The sequence below is a fragment of the Syngnathus leptorhynchus genome, chromosome 4 (genome assembly GCF_054491065.1).
Source record: "Syngnathus leptorhynchus isolate UIUO chromosome 4, UIUO_Slep, whole genome shotgun sequence".
In the NCBI taxonomy this organism is placed as follows: Eukaryota; Metazoa; Chordata; class Actinopteri; order Syngnathiformes; family Syngnathidae; genus Syngnathus; species Syngnathus leptorhynchus.
Window position 1 is genome coordinate 6,605,855 of NC_141198.1, and position 12,656 is coordinate 6,618,510.

At 39.9% G+C, this 12,656-nt stretch overlaps 1 protein-coding gene across 3 annotated transcripts; it reads left to right on the plus strand.

The window, feature by feature from the left end:
* The first annotated feature begins 912 nt into the window (after positions 1–912).
* On the plus strand, positions 913–9,531 carry tbx1 (T-box transcription factor 1). Of its 3 annotated transcripts, none has more exons than XM_085909954.1 (8): positions 913–1,355; positions 2,446–2,824; positions 4,528–4,629; positions 4,874–5,045; positions 5,668–5,823; positions 6,925–6,992; positions 7,541–7,641; positions 8,434–9,531. In XM_085909954.1, the coding sequence occupies exons 1-8, from the start codon at positions 1,169–1,171 to the stop codon at positions 8,814–8,816; spliced, it is 1,548 nt and encodes a 515-aa protein (XP_085766080.1). In that variant the 5' UTR covers positions 913–1,168; the 3' UTR covers positions 8,817–9,531. The 3 variants fall into 3 exon arrangements, with proteins under 3 accessions (XP_085766080.1, XP_085766081.1, XP_085766082.1); XM_085909955.1 differs by having other exon boundaries at positions 2,497–2,824; XM_085909956.1 differs by having other exon boundaries at positions 1,236–1,355; positions 2,408–2,824.
* Positions 9,532–12,656: the final 3,125 nt, after the last annotated feature.

Below are 12,656 nucleotides of genomic sequence, written 5' to 3' on the forward strand. Positions count from 1 at the left end.
CCGAGTGTGTATACTTTTCAAATTACGATTGGTTGTTTTGTCTGTTTAGTTAAATTATACATTAGAATCGATATGAGTCAACCGACCTTCCGTTATTGATTTCCGTGCAACTTTGTTGAGAAGTGAGATACGATTTTCCTTTTATATTATTTGTTTGCTATAACAGCATATACCATTTTCATGAATGATGCATAAAAACATAATTCAGGCGTCCACATCGAATTAGAAAAGACACGGTTACATTTGAGAAATGAAACATGATAAATAGTGGAAAAATACTATACATCGTCGACAATAATAATAATAATCATCATCATCATCATCATCATAATCATAATCTTCATCGTCATCACAAGTAGAATGCGTGCACGTTTAGGTTACATATTGAAGCCACATATTTCACTATAACGCTACCATTATAAACATAACTAAAAAATGGACATTTCTGTGACTGAAATGTTGAATAATTTAATATTTCGACAATAGTTCCCCAAAAGCGGCAACGTGTGATTTAAAAATAATAATAATAATAATAAATACGTAAAATATACGATAAAAAATTAGCCTTCGGTGCGTGTTACTCGCAGTAAATGCCGTTTGTTTCTACTGTTAAAAAGTAGCTCTTATGGTTCAGCCGGACATTGCAGTGACATGGACGGCATCCAGTCTTATTAAAATAAAACACGCCGATTTGCGCGCACGCACGCATACGCGCGCGTTTTCCTTGCGCGCAGTTCGCAAGGGGGAGGCGTGGATGTGGATGTGGCTGCCTTCTGACATTCTCGTATCAGCAGCAGTTTCTCGTGGAGGCAGGCGGGCAAGCAGCCTTCACATGACAACACCCGCCACCGCACACAACGAGCACAAACACGGAACGCGCGCTCGCACTGCATGCTCTCTGTGGATCGACAATGGTTTGACACAGGCTGGACCGCTTCCCCTCTCGAGGTTCTATAAATGAACCTATCGACCAGGGAAGTTCGGGCGTCTTCGCCGTAGCAGCGGGAATACTTTCCAAGCAGACTTTGGCCAGTGTGGGCATGTGAGAAGGCTTTTTTTTCGCGCATGTTCTTCGCCTTTTTGCGCAGCCTTCTCCTGCTGTTTGGAGAAGGGGGAGGCGGTGGAGGAGGAGTAGGCACGACTTTCCCCTAACTTGAGCCCCCTGCCTATGGACGACGGTGGTCCCCTGTCTCCCAGGGCAAATGCTTTTAGTATTGCCTCTCTGATTTGTGCTGCAGAGCAAGCAGGAAACGCAGCGTTTGACAAGCGCTCAAGCACCGGCCTGGACAAACCAGACGGGAACAACCACAGCTGCTGCACAATGCATTACAGCACTGTGACCCGGGAAATGGAAGGTAAACATGTTTGTTGATTATATGCCCACGCATGATGGAACGCGACATTCAGATCCGCGGTTGGAGCCTAAACTTGTTTTGATTTCACAACTATTGACTGCCGACTTTTAAATGGACACCGAAGCAGCCAGAATCTCTGCTCATTCACACACACCCCAAAAAAATATATACTGTTCAAACGTGGTGCTTTTTAAAATTGAAAAAAAAAAACCATCTGTTAGATTTTACTTGGTGCATATTTATTTCTTGGGATATACATCACAACTTGTTCACAAACAAATACAGGCTACATATACGATTTTAAATCATGCAGTGTTAAAAACCCCGCTAAAATAAAACAAAAATTTTGCTACCGATGGCTACATTTTGAATTTAAGCACAATTAAAAATCTGTAACAAAATGGAAATATAGAAAGTGGGTAAAACATCAGTCTATTGCATAACGGCGAAACTCAACTATACGCGCTATTTATTTATGATTAAATAGTATTTGTCCTCTATATAAGCAACATTCAGCGTCTGCATATTTATGTATTCATTCATTCATGTAAATCACTATATGTTTACCCAGTCCATCGTTTACATTGCTCACCTCCTATTGTTTTATGTCAACGGGGGAGATGCGGGCCCCATCCAAAATAGGACTGGGTGCCGGAAAGCCCATTAAAAAGAAGGGGCGCACTTATGTGTCAATCAGTCTCTTCACGAGGCGAGGAAAAGCCACATTACCTGCAGTTCCTTATCTAAATAGAAATAAGAACCGGTTTTTATCGCAAAGGGGAGGCCCTCCGCGCCAGATAAGAGAACCAGGCTGTCTTGCGCTCCAACACACACATGCGCGCCCGCTCAGCAGCAGCAGCGCACAACACCGACGCGCACTATCGACACGAAACGGATTCCCGCGGGATTCGCTCCACTTTGGACGCGTTTTTAGCTTTTGGATGCTATACCTCAGGGATTTATAACAAACCGAAAGGGAAACTTTGACATCTTGGAAGTCATTTATTCTGTTCTTTTCTCTCTCTTTCTCTGTCTGTGTTACCGACTACAAGACCTATTAGTAAATCCAGTCTTTTTGGGATGATTTCAGCCATATCCAGCCCGTGGCTGACGCAGCTGTCCCATTTTTGCGATGTTGCAGCCTTCACGACCAGCAGCCTGAGCAGCCTCAACACCCCGGGGGGATACCACCTCTCCCCCTCCCCCGGGGACCCTTACACCCAACACGAGGCCCACTTTGATCCATGCCCGGCCGCACAGCCCAACTACGGCTATGCGGGGCAGGCCCCGTCGAGCGACCCCGCCGGGACCCCTTGCTCGTCGTCCTCGTCCAACTCCACACCTAACAGCAAAAACATCATCAAGAAGAACCCCAAAGTGGCGAACATTAACGTCCAGTTGGAGATGAAGGCCTTATGGGACGAGTTTAATCAGCTGGGCACCGAGATGATCGTCACCAAGGCGGGAAGGTGAGAGAGAGCGTGATGCTCATTATAAAGGCTGCAATTATTTGATATTATAGCCTGTAGCGTCAAATCAATTTATATTACCACCATTATTGTTTAATCGGGCTACGTGACATTTTAATTGTCGAGTAGAAATTGGTTTACAAACGCTTTCCTTTTTTTTATTTTTTATTGCCTCATCAGTTTGTGTTCTTCGTTTTAAAACTAAAATGCTTGTCTTCATGCAAATAACTTTCCGCGTTTTCACGAGCGACATTTATTGACACGTGATTCCATAAAGTATCTGAAATCTTTGCAAAATAAGCCACGGAATAACTTGGCAGATTTGAGCTGTGCAGCAAGCACGCGTGTGCGCGGAGCGCGTAATGTGACAGGCGTCTGCAACTGCAAAAACAGCGTTTGCAGCCTGCTTTTCACCTCTAACCCGCATGGCATCCCTCTCAGCTTTACGCACGCTTGTTGCTCCATACCTAAACACAATTTGTCATCAATTATAAATTGTTTCATTTCGATCATTTGGATTTTGTATAAAGGCCTATACTTGCGTCTATTACCTTTTTTTTTAATGGACTCCGTTTTAATTAAGTTCGTTCGATTTTGATTACCGAAAAGTTTTTGTTTGTTGGTTGGTCTATTTTATTTAATATATAAACAAAGTGATGCTAATATAGGCTTGGCCCTTTTATAAAAAAAATATACATTAATAGCGACTGGAACATTTCTAGGAATATTGTTGACGTGATCGTTTGAGAATGTAAACACTCGCTTGCTCTATAGAAATAAAGTTTTGCTTATTTTCTTTGTCTCCGCATCGTGAGAAATGATGATAGTATAGTCACACAAATGTATACAATAAATTATTAATAATTAGATATCATAATTTCATATGAATAAAGGTAATTTGAGCAAAGTTGTATCCAACATTTTGCAATACCCCAATAGCTTTGTTTCAGGAAAGTTGCTGGCCCCTGTCATAAAGTGAGCGTTTACCCCTCGAATGTCTGAACTTCGTATCAGTTGCAAGGTGGCAAGCCTGTTATTATTTATTTATTTATTTATTTATTTATTTATTTATGAAAATACAATGGTAAAGAGAGAGGCATCGCCTGTTTCAATCATCTTGAAAGTGAGGCACCACTGGTGCAGTGTGACAAGTAGCACTTTAGAGGCTCCTTCAGCCTCGGCAAAGCCAAACAGTGACGTTAATTGAGCGTTGATTTGCATCCCTTTTCATCCCTTGACATGGGCATTAGTCAGCTCGTTCAACTGGCCAAGCACAGAAACGTCGTAGGAGAGGGTATCATTGCATTTCAGTGCACTCGCGGCGTCATGTGCAGTAGGAAGGTAGAAGGCTGCTTCTGGGTGGAATTGTCATAAATCTGTGGGGGCATATCGTTACACTCGGTCATGTGTGGAAAATGTAAATGAAAGAAAGTGAAAAGTTGGCCTGTTTTGCGATAGCTATATGTGTCTGGAAAATATCAAAACAAAAAAAGTCATTTAAAGCTCAAGAGCAAATTCAAAGACAACAAACTATTACGTCTTTCCCACTGTAGCTCGTCGTTTCGACTTTTCTTTTATAAATGCATTTCTGTGAGCATGGAACAATATGTGTTGGATAAATGTGTTGACATAATTATTATTATTTTTAAGCAGGCAATATAGCAACTTGAGAATTTAATGTCTATTTTCTGGGCTCTTTCCAGGCGAATGTTTCCAACATTCCAAGTGAAAATATTCGGGATGGATCCAATGGCGGACTACATGCTCCTAATGGACTTTTTGCCAGTGGACGACAAACGTTATAGGTTAGCCTCCTTACAGCAGTTGGGCATAGGTTGAAAAACAAAAAAATGCACACAAGATTTACATCAGATTTCATGGGCCAGAAAATGTAACTAATGCATGTAAAAAAAAATCAATACACGTGACGATGCAAATTCAAAGTGAAACGCACACACGGATCAAGCATGAGTTGATATACCGTTTTGATATGAATAGAAATGAATCAAAAACAAATATCATGATAAATGACCCCAGTGATCCCCACAGGTATGCGTTCCACAGTTCCTCGTGGCTTGTGGCGGGCAAAGCTGACCCAGCGACCCCTGGAAGAGTCCACTACCACCCGGACTCTCCGGCAAAGGGCGCCCAGTGGATGAAGCAGATTGTTTCTTTTGACAAACTCAAACTCACCAACAACCTCCTGGATGATAACGGACATGTGAGTGCAATTAGTGAATTCTTCCATATATGTACAAAATATGTTTTTGTCATGATATTATTGCAGCAATGGCAGCATGATAAAATCCAATTTCGGGTTCGGCCTACGGATTTGTGATTCAAATAACTGTGATTTCACTGAGCGAGAAAAGCATTGGAGTTTTGAAAAGCTTTCAACTCACCATCAATTAGTACATATCAAAATATCAACATCTATCCATTCATCAATGTTTGACGTCATTGAACCACGATCCGAACCCAAAACCTTTCAGCTGTGAGACAGGCCTGTCTGTTAACCACTGCCCTTCCATGTCGCCATAAAATATAAGCAAACTTTCTTTCCCACAACTTCAATACGTTTGTGTGGTTTTGTGTTAATAACAATCATAACAGTTCTTCATACTAAATAAAAATGTTTCATATACGATACATTTTAGCTAGGATCTTTTATTTTATCTATTTACTTTTTGATTGTTTGGTTTCTTATGAGTGCCTTTCTCTGTCAGCTTGCTAATGTGGCTTATTTATTTATGTATTTATTTATGTATGTATTTATTTATGTATTTATTTATTTATTTATTTATTTATTTATTTATTTATTTATACCATTTATTTATCCACAGATCATTCTCAACTCAATGCACCGCTACCAGCCCAGATTCCACGTGGTCTACGTGGACCCTCGCAAGGACAGCGAAAAGTACGCAGAAGAGAATTATAAAACTTTTGTGTTCGAGGAAACCCGCTTCACAGCAGTTACGGCGTACCAGAATCACCGGGTAAGAAAGTCACTCCAAATAATGATTGTTAAGTTCCAACAAATTTGATGAAGATCTGCTGCTAAGAAGAGATCACGATAATACACTTCTTTCTTTTGTCTATGCACTTACAATTTGCTAGGTAGATTACAATGAATTTGAATAAATAATGAATAATGAATATTATCATATTGCTTAATATTGTTTTGATGTGCAAATAATAATATCATTTAAACACATAATTCAACTCGGATATGATCTTACCACATTGTGAGACTTTACTTAAGCTTTATTATTATTATTATTATTATTATTATTATTATTATTATTATTATTATGTAAAAAAAAAAGCTAATTCTTTGCCAATATCTCATGTATTTCACATCAACACTAATACGTAAAACTGTTGGTGATCATGTGTAGGCCTCCTATATAGAACATCACGTGTTTTAAAATGATGTTAAGTAATGCAGCAGATTTTCTTTGTCTTTTACTTCTGTCTGTCTGACCGTCTGTCTGTCATACAGCAGAGATTAAAACTTAAATACCCAAGTATTTTCATGAAATAAATAAGTACCTTGATGCCCTCATAAAGTAATTCAAGAAGCAACATCAAATACAAAGGACGTACATACGTAAAATATTAAGCTTGTGTTCTTAAAATCCTACAATCATCTTTCTTGTCAAGTCCAGGCTAATTATGCAAGAGTTGTAGCTGTTATGATTACTTTGCAAATGATCAAAAACATTTCTCCCAATGAGTGATTAGTGAGTAGTTACGAGTCTGTCCTACAATAATGTTACTGGTTATGGGACAGTGTGATTTTCTTGGGATATTGTAGAAGTGGTCATTTGAAAACAAACACTTGCAGAGATTTATAAAAAAATAAAAAAAATGAAATGTGTCTGTTTCCTAATTATTGTCAAATAATCATGAAACTGCACATAAATTCATATCATCAATCATTAACATGTAATCATACCATTATTAAAGCTAGTAGGAGCAAATTTGCTATTTTCAGAATGGTGTATCATATTTGGTAGTACACAAGAAGTAACTTACAGTTACAAGTTAGTGACCCCTGCATTAAGGACATTGTTTTGATTTTCTTGTATCTTCAGATCACCCAGTTGAAAATAGCCAGTAACCCTTTTGCAAAAGGCTTCCGGGACTGTGACCCAGAGGATTGGTGAGTTTTTGTTGACACTATTACAAAAAGTCCTTTTGACATGTTTGTACATGATATGAGGTGCAACAAAGTCAAAAGGGACATTTGCAGGCATTAGGAAAACAGTTGAGTATTTTGTTTTTACATAGGTGCCAGATGGGTGGAACTTGCATGTTAAAAGTACACAATGAAGGCTGTGAGCGTTGGAAAACACTGGATATTGTTTCAAAGATTATCGGCTGCTTTTCAGTCATTGATAGATTAGCAAAATTTCTCCATACACAAACGTCCACACATCTGGTACGGAAACAAGTGACTCAATTTCTTCCAAATGCTGTTCATTTTTTTCCCTTTCAAGGTTTAACTAAACAGATTACTCTGAAGTGAAGCCTTATTAATCACTGAATAGGACCTTCTGACTGATTTACTTTCAACTTTCATTGATCTAAATGGAAGATCGGCTATTGTAGAAGGACTCGAAACATGAACACTTCCATACCATCTGAATACATGCTGAAGAAATTGTGGCCTTGGTGTTCATGAAATGACTCCTGTCTCCCTTCCCGCAGGCCCAGGAATCACAGGCCAGGCTCCCTGCCAATAATGAGTGCGTTTGCCAGAACAAGAAACCCAATGTCATCTCCTCCTCAGCAGAACGGCACAGAGAAAGGTCTGCAGCTCCCTCTTTGTTCCGACTTTAGCTTCGCCTGCCACTCTGCTGGCCAACATCAAACCGAGTCGGCTTCTGTCTTCCTGACAACTGGCTTACTGTCAATGTGAGCCACGTTACATCCAATTTACGGCTTAAAAAGTGATACATTTGAAGGATCGGGCAAACGTTGGCCTTTAATTCAACAAATAATAGCCAGTCGCTGACAACAAATGAAGGTCCTTTATATTGGTTATTAATACCTATCATGCATTATTTACTTACAACCATCTTGATTCAAATTTCCAACACTTGTGTGAATCAAATTTATTTATTTATTTATTTATTTATTTATTTATTTATTTATTTATTTATTCATTTATTTGCTTCAGTCTCAACTAGGCAAATTCAAGACCAAGTTTGATTTGTTATTCTCAGTCGCGTTGGTGCAGTTCTCAGATGAGAAACAAAAAGGGAAAATATCATGGTTCTCAAGCAAAAAAATATTTTCTCTCTCAAAATCCTTGCTCAAAAGTGAATATTCATGTCAGTGAACATGTGAGTGGCATCACAACAAGTATTTGTGTCATTGTGTAGGGATAGTTGTCAACTTGCTTGTCAACAGCCCGGAATAAATCGCCAAAGCATTTGCAACTTTTCCAAGTTGATTTTTGATGTGAACAAGTGACACAGTGTGAAAAATTGAACAAGTATGGTTCTGCGAAATTCAGGAGTTAAATTTCAATTGCATCTTCTTTGTACAGTATATGCAAATAGTGCATGATTGTCTCCCCGTGTGTTTATCTTCTTCAGATGACAGTAGGCGGGACTATGAGCGAGAACCCGGCGGCACACCCATACATGCTGACCCGGCTCACCAGCTGATGTCCCGCGTCCTCAGTCCCGCTCTGCCCGTCCCGGGAGGCCTCCACGCCGTCCCGCTTACCGGCGGCCGCCCGAGCCCTCCGCACGACCTCCGGCCAGACCCTCACACTCTACCCCCGGACACCCTCCACCACCATCCCTACAAGTACCCCACCACCTATGAACATTACCTGGGAGCCAAGACCAGGCCATCTCCTTACCCTTTACCCAGCATCAGAGGACACACGTACCACCACCACATGAACCCGGCCACAGCTAACATGTACTCGGCAACCAGCGGGCCCACAAACTACGACTATGGGCCCAGATAATGACTGCAATTGCGGGAATGGAGCCAGCCTTGAAACTTTTCATGCAACCTGCAGGGTGTGTTAACAGACTGAAACTGCTTTGTGGTAAACAAACCCTGCTGTATTTATTTAAAGAATCTCTGCTGGAAGCACAGACGCCCGCGTTAAGCCCTGCAAGAGGTCTTCTGTGACCTGTGAACTCAAGGGCGGTTGCTCCGCATCAGCCAACCTGCATGAGCAGTTCAGTCACTGAGCCAGCAGGCCAAGGAGAACATGTTTGATCACAGACTGGAATTGAACATTTTTGTGTTGAATGCACTTTTTGATTTGTCTTGTTTCTAATGCTTTCAAAAAAGCCATACGTTGTATAATCCCTCCACCTTGTAGGTAGACGACATGTTTGCATGCTGAGCTCATCGGAGCGGCTGTGGAAACACGTCGAAATGTTTTTGTCTGAGGAGGGTTATAAGGTTGCGTCATCAAACATGAACATTTTGAGCCGCTTTGAGAAGCTTGTACCATGGCACTGACTTGCAGCAATTCAAAGTAAATGAATGAAGCAGAATGTTTGTTCTGTGTCTGTAAAGTGAACATTAAATTCGAATTAATCTAACCATGTTTTTGTATGAAGCTTCCATTGACTGATCGAAAGATACTGATCGATGGACAGACAGACAGACAAAGCCAAATAACAAATACACTATGCACACACACACACACACACACACACACGCAAATACACTCATTATAATGTTATCCATTAAAAAGCATTTTATACCAAATCGGTGCTTCCACAAGGGCATCAAAAGATATTCATGCTCATGTCCAATTGAGCACTTTGGAGATCTTTCCACAATAGTTATAGGCATACAATGCCTCCTTTCCATGCAGCCATTTCCCACTTCAAGGTAATTGTTTCATTTTAAGTAGCTTATTTATTGAGCTTATTTATTTTGCCACAAGACGAGCAGCCAATAAAGGTGGAGGAAGGGGAAAAGGGTGCCCAAGGGCGCCTGACCTCTGACTGTTAAATGGCTTAATGGCTTTACAATTATAAAGGTGTCAGAGGTTAAATAATGTTTCTACTCATTTAAACTCGGACTAATTGGTTGTATCATTTTCTGTTTTGTTTGGGGTTGATTCCAAAGCCTTTCAGGCCTTTTTTTATTTTCATTGATTTCATGCCAGTTTTCCCATCAGTTACTTGTAAAATAATTAATATTGGGTTTTTTTTCGCAAATGATTAAAACAAAAATAATAATTCTTGCGCAACCAATTTTATGACTTTACTATTGTCTTCAGTGCCACACGCTGTTTCAATGCGTTTTGCGTCACTTGTTTTGTCTGGTCAGGAAGCAGAGGTCTGGATATATTCGTGCGCTCTGTCGCCGGCCTGCTGCTCACGCTGGGGCTCCCGCAGTCGGATGGTGCTATAAAAAGGTCAATCGAGACAAATGATGGCTTCCAGGACACGGATTCATTAATTCTACGACTAATGTATGTAGTAATGTCTGACTATTGGATATCCTCTGTAAAGACTTTGTTCTCTTTGCAGTTAAGTGATCCATGATATCATCTTGAAATCACAAGCTACCAAAAACACATTGCCTTTTCTTTAATAATCACAGCTATTAATTAGTTCCAGCGTCCCCCAAAAACTCAAGGAAAGAAAGGCCTGTATCGCAAAATTCCAAAACATACACGGCGAGAAATAAATTGGGTGTCAATTAGGCCGAAAGACACGCACACACGCGGGCGCATGCAAAGACACACGCATAGAATCGCACGCGTCCTTGACAATAACTGTTTGAAATACGTATAATACAAAAGTATATTTATTCAGCGCATGTCGGCCCCCTTCATCAATATATTTAAAGATTGTAAAACTCAAGTCTTTTCCTCGCAAGTACAAAACAAAAACAAAGCAAGGTTTGTTACTAGAAAAACTCATAGGTTGGGGCATTTCTAAGTCAAAGCAACGATAGTTTATTAGAAAGTTAGAAATCAGCCAAGCAATTTGCTTTTGCACTGACATTAATTGCAACTGAGTGTGCTTTCTTGTGCTGTACTGCATAAAAACTACTACTTACATAAAGTAGTGCATATTATGAATCAATCAGGTAAATACATACCACAAAACAGAGCTTGGATACCTGGAGTTTCCGGTGACAGGATGCCAAGGATGTGCCATTGAAATATGAGGAGATCGATGATGGATGACAATGCAACATGAAGCATCATGTCACACTTATCTACATGTGGAACATCTGCTGCATGCGGCTTCTATTAGGCACAAGACGAGGTATGTTGGGACTGTTATTTAAAAGATAGTCAGGTAAGTCCTCCTTATACATTATGGCACATGGTTGAATTATACAATGCAATATATATAAATATATATATATATATTTATAATAAAAAATACATGTGTGTGGGGGTGGGGGGGGCAGCCGCAAATCAATTCTACCTTTTGCCCGATGTCAGCTGGGATATGCTCCAGCGACCCTGAACAGGATACTAATACTGAAAATGGATGGATATTGCATGTTGATGTGCATTTAAGTTTGCATATGACTGGTCAAATTCAATACAATTTCATTACAAAAATATTGCATTTCTTTGTGATAGGCCGTTATTGCAGTATTAATATTTTTCCGATATACTGCACGGCCCTATTAGATGTATGAGATATTGTAACAAAAATCTCAACCAGATAGGTGAACAAGCATAAGGAATAAGAAAACATATAAAACATCATAGTATGTCCTAACAATTGTGGGTTTTTTTTGTTTCCAAAAAACATAGGCATATGACTAAGCCAATTATGCCATGTAGTGAACAATATATAAAATTTATAATACAGAGTGTTTGGTACACATAAACACCAACCACGCGAATACATCCTACTCCAAAGTGAAGCTGAACTTTGACCCTCAATGCCAAAAATGACACACGTCGGGTGATAAGTGAAGCACAGGGTCTATTGTAGTGGGGGTGTCCCTGTCCATTTATTGACTTCCTAAAAGATCCATTATGAAGTGATTTACGAGGTCCACCGGCCGCCAATGCCGGCGACCAGCAGGTTGCTGTCTGTTCCATTCAGAAGACATCTGCACCAATAGACCCGGCATTTGATTTATCCGACGAAGGACGGAAGCTGGCTCGCGCCGCCGCTGGTGTTTGTTCAAAGCCAACATGAGACTTAGGAAGCTATTATGAATGGGAGATGTCAGCAGAGAGGTCAGGGACAAAAGGCATAGACGGACCTCTGTGGGGTACAAGGAAAACATGTCCTGGAAACCAAACGAGCGAGAGGAGAGAGAAGTTCGCAAAACCTTTATAACATTTACACTTGCTGAGGTACACACATGCGCCGAATGAAATCCAAAAGAAATTTGGTTACCAAATATTACACCATTGCAAACTATACAATTGAAATGATTGTTGATAAAAATCAGTTTAACATTAGTAGAAAACCTTTTGTAAGTGATTGCAGATAAAATCTTCAAAATCTTAATGGAGGTCAACCAAAATTTAGTTTTACATTAAAATGACAACATTGTCTAACTTTTTGAGTTTACAGGCCTGTCCTGTACAGAATGACGAGTATCTCAGGGAAACAAATCCTATATGAAGCATGTCTAGCATTTGAAGCCGTGGCCTTTGTCTTCTTTGTGTGGCCCTCCAATACATCAGCTCCCAAGATGCTTATTTACTCATCAATTGTAATTAATTAGACTGACAGAAAAACAACACTTGACTATTTTTGGCCAATACTTTGTGAAATGTTCTTAAATAAAATAAAATACATCTTTCATATTTCATAGTTGTCCTTAGAATTTGAAGAAACCTTGTCAAAAG

What these genes read in the sequence shown, in the direction of transcription:
- tbx1 (XM_085909954.1), top strand. Translation starts at nt 1,169, where the DNA reads ATGGACGACGGTGGTCCCCTGTCTCCCAGGGCAAATGCTTTTAGTATT. An exon ending in TGTGACCCGGGAAATGGAAG is followed by an intron (nt 1,356 to 2,445) that starts GTAAACATGTTT and finishes GGATGATTTCAG; the next exon opens with CCATATCCAGCCCGTGGCTG. An exon ending in ATCGTCACCAAGGCGGGAAG is followed by an intron (nt 2,825 to 4,527) that starts GTGAGAGAGAGC and finishes GGCTCTTTCCAG; the next exon opens with GCGAATGTTTCCAACATTCC.